Source organism: Xiphophorus maculatus, unplaced genomic scaffold (assembly GCF_002775205.1).
Source record: "Xiphophorus maculatus strain JP 163 A unplaced genomic scaffold, X_maculatus-5.0-male Unplaced_Scaffold_BN000188F, whole genome shotgun sequence".
Taxonomy (NCBI): domain Eukaryota; kingdom Metazoa; phylum Chordata; class Actinopteri; order Cyprinodontiformes; family Poeciliidae; genus Xiphophorus; species Xiphophorus maculatus.
This window is the reverse complement of record NW_019369784.1, coordinates 1-11399: the sequence shown is the minus strand read 5'-3', so window position 1 is coordinate 11399 and position 11399 is coordinate 1. Positions and strand designations below refer to the sequence as shown.

The 11399-nt window shown below is 57.5% G+C and overlaps 1 protein-coding gene across 1 annotated transcript; it reads left to right on the top strand.

The window, feature by feature from the left end:
- Positions 1 to 650: 650 nt before the first annotated feature.
- On the top strand, positions 651 to 4971 carry LOC111607921. Its single transcript, XM_023330098.1, has 3 exons — positions 651 to 4446; positions 4536 to 4784; positions 4870 to 4971. The coding sequence occupies exons 1-3, from the start codon at positions 2929 to 2931 to the stop codon at positions 4969 to 4971; spliced, it is 1869 nt and encodes a 622-aa protein (XP_023185866.1). The 5' UTR covers positions 651 to 2928.
- The last annotated feature ends 6428 nt before the right edge of the window (positions 4972 to 11399 follow it).

Sequence of the window (11399 nt, the reverse complement as noted above, 5' to 3'; positions counted from 1 at the left end):
TCTCGTTGCCTTCCTTGGATGTAGTTGCCGTTTCTCAGGCTCCCTCTCCGGAATCGAACCCTGATTCCCCGTTACCCGTGGTCACCATGGTAGGCACGTAGCGTACCATCGAAAGTTGATAGGGCAGACATTCGAATGAGACGTCGCCGCCACGGAGGGCCAGCGATCGGCCCCAGGTTATCTAGAGTCACCAAAGCGGGCCGGGGCGCGGGCCCCACCCACCCCCGTGAGGGAGAGAGAGGGAGAGCCGCACCCCGCATGGGTTTTGGGTCTGATAAATGCACGCATCCCCGGCGGACCCCCCCCCCACCCCGAGGAGGAGAAGGGGGGGCCGGGTCAGCGCTCGTTTGCATGTATTAGCTCTAGAATTGCCACAGTTATCCAAGTAACGGTGGAGCGATCAAAGGAACCATGACTGATTTAATGAGCCATTCGCAGTTTCACTGTACCGGGACTTGCATGGCTTAATCTTTGAGACAAGCATATGCTACTGGCAGGATCAACCAGGGAGATCCCCTATTCGTTTCCCTGAATGGGAGGGCGGGCAGCGCTGAGCTGGTGCATCCAGGTTGCCCCAGTGCCGCTGGTGGAACAGCGGGCTACGTCTGGGTCGCCCCAGTGCCGCTGCGAAGAAACAGCGGGCTGCGTCCGGGGGAGAGCCTTAAGCAACGCAGCTTCGCCGCTGCCCTACATCCGGGAACTTATAAGGGCGACGGAGAGACAGGGTTTGAGAAATCACACGACCTTCTGCGGGCACCGCTGCTTCGGGGGGGCAGGAGGCGCGCTCTGGGCTCCGAGCGGAGGACGCGCGCCAGGACCCTGCCCTGCCCGCAGCGGGCCGACAGTGTAGAACCGCTGGGAAAGACGGGGCGTCTCGGTCTCGCTACCGACAGGACGGCCGCGGGCTGGGACTGAGGGCGGGGCGCACAGCCCCGAAACACCCGTGCCCGGGCCTGGAGGCGAGCTCGCAAGGCTGGAGGAACCGTCCGTCGAAGCGCCGACACGGAGTGCCGGGGCCGACGGGGGCCCTCCATGGCAAGCCACGAGTGCTGTTCGGTCCGGTGTACATTCGTGTTGTGCATGGAAAGCGTGCCCGGGCCTGGAGGCGAGCTCGCAAGGCTGGAGGAACCGTCCGTCGAAGCGCCGACACGGAGTGCCGGGGCCGACGGGGGCCCTCCATGGCAAGCCACAAGTGCTGTTCGGTCCGGTGTACATTCGTGTTGTGCATGGAAAGGTCAAACCTGGAGCTCAGACCTCCAGCGTAAGCTGGAACAGCTTTGAAGCCGCTCACAGCGCACCGTCTTCGGCCTGAGCTGCGGTCCGCCTTTGACTGTGCTTCCTCGCTTCCACGGAGCTCAGAACCGACCCAGAGAGGCGCCAGGCCCATCAGAAGGACCGAGGACACTCACCGGAGCGGCCAGAGCCCACAGCGTTACTGTCTCGGAGATCCAGAGAACCAGAGAGAAAATCTGGAAAAACGGCTTAAAATGCTGGAAAAAGCCGAAAAAGGGGCCTGAATCGGCCTTATCTGAGCTCCAAAAGACCCCTAAAACCGCTCTGGATCAAAACACTTTGTCATTTTTCGCTCCAAGTTCTCTTTTCAAACTCTCTCCTGTAATCCCGCCGGTGGGGTTTTTCTCCATAAGGTCACAAAATCCTATCTATCCGTCAAGCATTTGAAAAATGGACGGGCAATGCTTTGGAGGCCCACACTTAGAAATTTTTCGGCTCTGAGCCTCTGGTAAGGCAGATATAATTGAGCTATGACAGTGTACTAAGTGTGGCCAGCCGTCCGAAATTTTTACTTTATCCCAGGAATACGGGAGTCACATAGGCGTGTTCAGTGCATTATTCTTGGCTTATTGATCCTGGTTTCTAACGTCCTGGTCCCCGGGAAAGTGCATTTTTGACCGCTTTGACCAATTATGGTTTTCGATTTTTAATTCCGCCTGCGGGCGTCCCAGAGGCCGAACGACCACACCAGGCTACTCTCCGGACTCTGGCCTTTCCGGCAATATACGGCTTTCCCCGGGGAAATGCATTTTTAAAAAAATTTATGGAGGTCGAAAATCACCGGGGCCTCCGGAGCCCCGAGGCCGAGGACAGTGAGGTGCTGCGGATACGACTGCCTGCTACATGTGACCCCCTCTGGAAGTCCGAAAATTCAACTTTATCCCAGGATGATGGGAGTGATACGGCCGTGATCAGGCCGTTAATCTGGGCTTATTGATCCTACTTTCGAGCCCTCTGGTCCCCGGGAAAGTGCCTTTTTGACCGTTTTGACCAATTATGGTTTTCGATTTTTAATTCCGCCTGCGGGCGTCCCACAAGCCAAACGACCACACCAGAGTATTCTCCAGACTCTGGCCTTTCCGGCAATATATGGCTTTCCCCGGGGAAATGCATTTTTAAAAAAATTTATGGAGGTCGAAAATCACCACCAGGGCCTCCTGAGCCTCGAGTCCCAGGACAGTGAGGTGCTGCGGATACGGCCGCCTGCGCATGTGTCCTGCCCTGGAAGTCCGAAATTTTTATTTTATCCCAGGATGATGGGAGTGATACAGGCGTGATCAGTGCATTATTCTGTGCTTATTGATCCTGGTTTCGGGCATCTATGAACCGGGGAAACCGCATTGGCGGACCGAACCTGCACTAACCCTACTTAGATCGGGGACTTTGCGGTGGAAATATGGATTTTCCGGCCAAAAATCGGATTAAAGGGTAGCTTGCAACGGAGGATCGGGTTTATGGAGCGGATTATCAGGTTTATTCAGCGGAGAATTCGGGCAGGCAGCGGAGAATAGGGGTGGCGCATCGCGCACAGCGGATGATTGGGGCTGATTCAGGTCACCTGCCAGACGCCTGCCTTTTCCATGTGCTGAAGCTGCAGGCTGCAGCTCAGTTGCTTTCTGCACACACGGAGGAGAGATGACACGGACGAAGGAGAAGAGCTTCTGCCCTGTATGCATGCACAATTCGGGGAAACTGCTTCTGCACCTGCAGCTTCGACACAACGTGACAAACCGCACAGAGCGGCGGCTGCTACTGGCTTTGGCGTGTGGAAGGGTGAGTGTAAAAGGCATGGTTTGTCCGGTGAAACGCTGCAACTACTCGGGAAACAGAGTGGACAGGCACTTGAAGGAGGTCCATGCCGACCTGCAAGACTGGAAGGAGCACCTGAGACGGCTTCAGCGTAGCAGGACGCTCCAGTTAATGGCCGAACTGCGGAGGTCCGAACCACAGCCGCCGCTCGCAACCACTCTGGACCTGGACCACGCACAGCCCGCGAGCGTGGAGACATCCAGCCCCCAGCCAAGCCCGGACGCACAGCAGCTCGCGAGCGTGGAGACATCCAGCCCCCAGCCAAGCCCGGACGCACAGCAGCTCGCGAGCGTGGAGACATCCAGCCCCCAGCCAAGCCCGGACGCACAGCAGCTCGCGAGCGTGGAGACATCCAGCCCCCAGCCAAGCCCGGACGCACAGCAGCTCGCGAGCGTGGAGACATCCAGCCCCCAGCCAAGCCCGGACGCACAGCAGCTCGCGAGCGTGGAGACATCCAGCCCCCAGCCAAGCCCGGACGCACAGCAGCTCGCGAGCGTGGAGACATCCAGCCCGCAGCCAAGCCCGGACGCACAGCCCGCGAGCGTGGAGGGACCAGGCAGCCCCATTTTGCAGAGCAGCTGCAGCGAGGGGGAGGAGGAAGGAGAGGCCCATGCTGCTGCTGCTGCACGTCCCTGCACGGTGGGTAAAAGAGGCTCTTTTAACCCACCACCATCAATTTTTCCCCCATGCGTCTGCAGCTACCTGGAAGAGTTTCATGTGCACCTGGTCGGTGCCCTGCCAAGAGCCAAGCACTTGGAGAACTGCGGCTCCAAGATGAAGCGGCTCAGGGCGTTCTTGAGCCACCTCAGCGAGGGCAAGTCCGAGCTGCGCACCTGGCAGTTTGTGGATGATGTGCGGAGGGTCATGGCCTGGCCGGCGTACCTGCAAGGGCAGGGCAAAGCCGTGACAACCATCAAGGTGTACTTGGTGAACGTGACCCAGTTCCTGGCCTACTTTGCTGAAACGCCGCCGCCGGACAGCACGCTTTCCAGGGCGCAGATCGTGCGCGCGACCAGGGCGGTGAAGGCTGCCTCATCGCAGATTGCAACTGGCATTGTGCTGCGCCAGATCCGCGTCAAAGCAGCCAAGGAGCAGCGGATGGTGACAGCGGATCTTCTTCGCAGGTGTAGGACCGGGGCTGCGCTGCAAATCCCAAGGCTGCTTGAGCGGATCGAAGCGGAGCCATCCGCGGTGGAGCTCCGACATCGCTTCTTTGGCTACTTTGCGCTGTATGTGACCGCGATCTACGGACACAGGCCCGGCGTCATCTCCAACCTGACTACCGCCGAAGTCCAGGAAGCCAGATCCAGAGCTTCCAGCACCTCTCCTGGGTTTGTGATTAACGTGAGTATGGGGGCTGAACCTCCAAGCACCACAAACCCCCCCAAAAAAGCATAATTCATCCATGACATCTCACCATCCTTTTTCCACAGGTGGAGAACCACAAGACCAACCGGAGCTTCGGGGTCGCACAGCTCTACTTGAAGTCGGACGAGTTCCAGTGGCTCACTCGGTGGATCGCGGTTAGGGCCGGCCTCGGTCCGTCCTGTGACCTGGTGTTCTTCACCCCCGGGAATGGGCCAGTGAAGAAGCTTGTGCACAGCGCACAGAGAGCCTGGAAGGAGATGGGGCTCGCGGGGAGACCGACCATGACTGACATCCGCACCTCTGTTGCTACACTGGTAAGTAGGATCCACAGAGCCAGCCAGCGCTGCCCTAGAGCCAGCACCAGCTAATCGGAAGCCTGTCACATCCCTCTATCCACAGGCAAGAAACACGCAGCCGATGGATGTCCGGAGCCAGATGTCCAGGCTGATGTGTCACGACACAGCCACTGCTGAACAGGTTCTACGCGCTCAACCTGGATGAAAAGCAGCTGGATGACCTCCGGAAGAAGTTTGAAGAGGCCACACAGCCAGCCTCCCCCTCCCCAGGTGTCGAGGTCACCCTCCGTGACTCGTGAGGGTGAAGAAAAAGCTTATTTAATAAAAAACATTACCCATGGTAGATGCACTTGTGTCCTGGATAATATTTTATTTAAAGTGGCCTGGAGGAGTAGAGGGCCCTTAGCTTGTTAAGTAGCCTTAATGTGAGCACTGAAAGCTGGCTACAACACCTGCAGTTAACCCCTGCAGAGCTCCAGGCCTGGAGGTCAGCACACAACCAGGCCTGGAGGCCTGCAAGGGTCAAACACAGCTGTCAAAGCCTTAAAGTGAGCACTGCTAGCTGGCTAAAACACCTGCAGTTAACCCCTGCAGAGCTCCAGGCCTGGAGGTCAGCACACAACCAGGCCTGGAGGCCTGCAAGGGTCAAACACAGCTGTCAAAGCCTTAAAGTGAGCACTGCTAGCTGGCTAAAACACCTGCAGTTAACCCCTGCAGAGCTCCAGGCCTGGAGGTCAGCACACAACCAGGCCTGGAGGCCTGCAAGGGTCAAACACAGCTGTCAAAGCCTTAAAGTGAGCACTGCAAGCTGGCTACAACACCTGCATTTAACCTCTGCAGAGCTCCAGGCCTGGAGGTCAGCACACAACCAGGCCTGGAGGCCTGCAAGGGTCAAACACAGCTGTCAAAGCCTTAAAGTGAGCACTGCTAGCTGGCTAAAACACCTGCAGTTAACCCCTGCAGAGCTCCAGGCCTGGAGGTCAGCACACAACCAGGCCTGGAGGCCTGCAAGGGTCAAACACAGCTGTCAAAGCCTTAAAGTGAGCACTGCTAGCTGGCTAAAACACCTGCAGTTAACCCCTGCAGAGCTCCAGGCCTGGAGGTCAGCACACAACCAGGCCTGGAGGCCTGCAAGGGTCAAACACAGCTGTCAAAGCCTTAAAGTGAGCACTAAAAGCTGGCTACAACACCTGCATTTCACCTCTGCTCTCCCTCCAGCAGGGGTCAGCACACAACCAGGCCTGGAGCTCTGCATGGGCCCTTAGCTTATTAAGTAGCCTTAATTGGAGCACTGAAAGCTGGCTACAACACCTGCATTTAACCTCTGCAAAGCTCCAGGCTTTAAAGGGGCCCTCAGCTTATGAAGTAGCCTTAAATGGAGCACTGCAAGCTGGCTGTGACCTCTGCTTATGACCCCTGGAGACATCCAGGCCTGGAGGTCAGCACACAACCAGGTTGGAGGGACTACAGGGGCCCTTAGCTTATGAAGTAGCCTTAAATGGAGCACTGCAAGCTGGCTACAACACCTGCATTTAACCTCTGCAGAGCTCCAGGCCTGGAGGTCAGCACACAACCAGGCCTGGAGGCCTGCAAGGGTCAAACACAGCTGTCAAAGCCTTAAAGTGAGCACTAAAAGCTGGCTACAACACCTGCATTTCACCTCTGCTCTCCCTCCAGCAGGGGTCAGCACACAACCAGGCCTGGAGCTCTGCATGGGCCCTTAGCTTATTAAGTAGCCTTAATTGGAGCACTGCAAGCTGGCTACAACACCTGCATTTAACCTCTGCAGAGCTCCAGGCCTGGAGGTCAGCACACAACCAGGCCTGGAGGCCTGCAAGGGTCAAACACAGCTGTCAAAGCCTTAAAGTGAGCACTAAAAGCTGGCTACAACACCTGCATTTCACCTCTGCTCTCCCTCCAGCAGGGGTCAGCACACAACCAGGCCTGGAGCTCTGCATGGGCCCTTAGCTTATTAAGTAGCCTTAATTGGAGCACTGAAAGCTGGCTACAACACCTGCATTTAACCTCTGCAGAGCTCCAGGCCTGGAGGTCAGCTCACAACCAGGCTGGAGGGAATAAAGGGGCCTTTAGCTTATGAAGTAGCCTCATAGTGAGCACTAAAAGCTGGCTACAACACCTGCAGTTGACCCCTGCTCTCCCTCCAGCCTGGAGGTCAGCACACAACCAGACTGGAGAGACTGCAGGGGCCTTTAGCTTATGAAGTAGCCTCATAGTGAGCACTAAAAGCTGGCTACAACACCTGCAGTTGACCCCTGCTCTCCCTCCAGCCTGGAGGTCAGCTCACAACCAGCCTGGAGAGACTGCAGGGGCCTTTAGCTTATGAAGTAGCCTCATAGTGAGCACTAAAAGCTGGCTACAACACCTGCAGTTGACCCCTGCTCTCCCTCCAGCCTGGAGGTCAGCTCACAACCAGCCTGGAGGGAATAAAGGGGCCTTTAGCTTATGAAGTAGCCTCATAGTGAGCACTAAAAGCTGGCTACAACACCTGCAGTTGACCCCTGCTCTCCCTCCAGCATGGAGGTCAGCTCACAACCAGGCTGGAGGGAATAAAGGGGCCTTTAGCTTATGAAGTAGCCTCATAGTGAGCACTAAAAGCTGGCTACAACACCTGCAGTTGACCCCTGCTCTCCCTCCAGCCTGGAGGTCAGCACACAACCAGACTGGAGAGACTGCAGGGGCCTTTAGCTTATGAAGTAGCCTCATAGTGAGCACTAAAAGCTGGCTACAACACCTGCAGTTGACCCCTGCTCTCCCTCCAGCCTGGAGGTCAGCTCACAACCAGCCTGGAGGGAATAAAGGGGCCTTTAGCTTATGAAGTAGCCTCATAGTGAGCACTAAAAGCTGGCTACAACACCTGCAGTTGACCCCTGCTCTCCCTCCAGCATGGAGGTCAGCTCACAACCAGGCTGGAGGGAATAAAGGGGCCTTTAGCTTATGAAGTAGCCTCATAGGGAGCACTAAAAGCTGGCTACAACACCTGCAGTTGACCCCTGCTCTCCCTCCAGCCTGGAGGTCAGCACACAACCAGACTGGAGAGACTGCAGGAGCCTTTAGCTTATGAAGTAGCCTCATAGTGAGCACTAAAAGCTGGCTACAACACCTGCAGTTGACCCCTGCTCTCCCTCCAGCCTGGAGGTCAGCTCACAACCAGCCTGGAGAGACTGCAGGGGCCTTTAGCTTATGAAGTAGCCTCATAGTGAGCACTAAAAGCTGGCTACAACACCTGCAGTTGACCCCTGCTCTCCCTCCAGCCTGGAGGTCAGCTCACAACCAGCCTGGAGGGAATAAAGGGGCCTTTAGCTTATGAAGTAGCCTCATAGTGAGCACTAAAAGCTGGCTACAACACCTGCAGTTGACCCCTGCTCTCCCTCCAGCATGGAGGTCAGCTCACAACCAGGCTGGAGGGAATAAAGGGGCCTTTAGCTTATGAAGTAGCCTCATAGGGAGCACTAAAAGCTGGCTACAACACCTGCAGTTGACCCCTGCTCTCCCTCCAGCCTGGAGGTCAGCACACAACCAGACTGGAGAGACTGCAGGAGCCTTTAGCTTATGAAGTAGCCTCATAGTGAGCACTAAAAGCTGGCTACAACACCTGCAGTTGACCCCTGCTCTCCCTCCAGCCTGGAGGTCAGCTCACAACCAGCCTGGAGAGACTGCAGGGGCCTTTAGCTTATGAAGTAGCCTCATAGTGAGCACTAAAAGCTGGCTACAACACCTGCAGTTGACCCCTGCTCTCCCTCCAGCCTGGAGGTCAGCTCACAACCAGCCTGGAGGGAATAAAGGGGCCTTTAGCTTATGAAGTAGCCTCATAGTGAGCACTAAAAGCTGGCTACAACACCTGCAGTTGACCCCTGCTCTCCCTCCAGCCTGGAGGTCAGCTCACAACCAGCCTGGAGAGACTGCAGGGGCCTTTAGCTTATGAAGTAGCCTCATAGTGAGCACTAAAAGCTGGCTACAACACCTGCAGTTGACCCCTGCTCTCCCTCCAGCCTGGAGGTCAGCACACAACCAGACTGGAGAGACTGCAGGGGCCTTAGCTTATGAAGTAGCCTCATAGTGAGCACTAAAAGCTGGCTACAACACCTGCAGTTGACCCCTGCTCTCCCTCCAGCCTGGAGGTCAGCACACAACCAGACTGGAGAGACTGCAGGAGCCTTTAGCTTATGAAGTAGCCTCATAGTGAGCACTAAAAGCTGGCTACAACACCTGCAGTTGACCCCTGCTCTCCCTCCAGCCTGGAGGTCAGCTCACAACCAGCCTGGAGGGAATAAAGGGGCCTTTAGCTTATGAAGTAGCCTCATAGTGAGCACTAAAAGCTGGCTACAACACCTGCAGTTGACCCCTGCTCTCCCTCCAGCCTGGAGGTCAGCTCACAACCAGCCTGGAGGGAATAAAGGGGCCTTTAGCTTATGAAGTAGCCTCATAGTGAGCACTAAAAGCTGGCTACAACACCTGCAGTTGACCCCTGCTCTCCCTCCAGCCTGGAGGTCAGCTCACAACCAGGCTGGAGGGAATAAAGGGGCCTTTAGCTTATGAAGTAGCCTCATAGTGAGCACTGAAAGCTGGCTACAACACCTGCATTTAACCTCTGCAAAGCTCCAGGCTTGGAAGGGGCCCTCAGCTTATTAAGTAGCCTTAAATGGAGCACTGCAAGCTGGCTACAACACCTGCATTTAACCTCTGCAAAGCTCCAGGCTTGGAAATGGCCTCAGCTTATGAAGTAGCCTTAAATGGAGCACTGCAAGCTGGCTACAACACCTGCATTTAACCTCTGCAAAGCTCCAGGCTTGGAAGGGGCCCTCAGCTTATGAAGTAGCCTTAAATGGAGCACTGCAAGCCGGCTGTGACCTCTGCTTATGACCCCTGGACAGCTCCAGGCCTGGAGGTCAGCACACAACCAGGCTGGAAGCCCTGCACGGGTCAAATACAGCTGTTACAGCCAGAAACTGAGTTACGAAAGCCGGCTTCTGAACAGCCAGCCTTTTCAACCAGGGAACCTTACCCTCCCTCCGATCCGGTGCACCCACACTTAAGCACTCCCTACACGGACTGGACCCACTAGCACGCACAGCCCGGAGGCTCGTGCCCCTGGTAAGGCAGGGTCAAGCAGCTGCGGGTGGGGGGAGGGTGGCTCCCTGTGCGGGGGAGGCCCTGGATGGCCAGGCCGGCTGGTCCGTGTATGCCGGGCAGCACGCCACCTCCGCACCAGAGGGCCGGAGGGCCGGAGGGCCGGGTCTTAGGCCATGATCCGGAGTGCGTCTCATGCCCCTGGTAGGGCATAGTTCCAGCAGGGGAGGGAGGGAGGCCCCGGAGGCCCCGGAGGCCCCGGAGGCCGACTATCGATGCCTTCCTTGGATGTGGTTGCCATTTCTCAGGCCCCCTCTCCGGGATAGAGGGCTGACTCTCGTTGCCTTCCTTGGATGTAGTTGCCGTTTCTCAGGCTCCCTCTCCGGAATCGAACCCTGATTCCCCGTTACCCGTGGTCACCATGGTAGGCACGTAGCGTACCATCGAAAGTTGATAGGGCAGACATTCGAATGAGACGTCGCCGCCACGGAGGGCCAGCGATCGGCCCCAGGTTATCTAGAGTCACCAAAGCGGGCCGGGGCGCGGGCCCCACCCACCCCCGTGAGGGAGAGAGAGGGAGAGCCGCACCCCGCATGGGTTTTGGGTCTGATAAATGCACGCATCCCCGGCGGACCCCCCCCCCACCCCGAGGAGGAGAAGGGGGGGCCGGGTCAGCGCTCGTTTGCATGTATTAGCTCTAGAATTGCCACAGTTATCCAAGTAACGGTGGAGCGATCAAAGGAACCATGACTGATTTAATGAGCCATTCGCAGTTTCACTGTACCGGGACTTGCATGGCTTAATCTTTGAGACAAGCATATGCTACTGGCAGGATCAACCAGGGAGATCCCCTATTCTTTTCCCTGAATGGGAGGGCGGGCAGCGCTGAGCTGGTGCATCCAGGTTGCCCCAGTGCCGCTGGTGGAACAGCGGGCTACGTCTGGGTCGCCCCAGTGCCGCTGCGAAGAAACAGCGGGCTGCGTCCGGGGGAGAGCCTTAAGCAACGCAGCTTCGCCGCTGCCCTACATCCGGGAACTTATAAGGGCGACGGAGAGACAGGGTTTGAGAAATCACACGACCTTCTGCGGGCACCGCTGCTTCGGGGGGGCAGGAGGCGCGCTCTGGGCTCCGAGCGGAGGACGCGCGCCAGGACCCTGCCCTGCCCGCAGCGGGCCGACAGTGTAGAACCGCTGGGAAAGACGGGGCGTCTCGGTCTCGCTACCGACAGGACGGCCGCGGGCTGGGACTGAGGGCGGGGCGCACAGCCCCGAAACACCCGTGCCCGGGCCTGGAGGCGAGCTCGCAAGGCTGGAGGAACCGTCCGTCGAAGCGCCGACACGGAGTGCCGGGGCCGACGGGGGCCCTCCATGGCAAGCCACGAGTGCTGTTCGGTCCGGTGTACATTCGTGTTGTGCATGGAAAGCGTGCCCGGGCCTGGAGGCGAGCTCGCAAGGCTGGAGGAACCGTCCGTCGAAGCGCCGACACGGAGTGCCGGGGCCGACGGGGGCCCTCCATGGCAAGCCACAAGTGCTGTTCGGTCCGGTG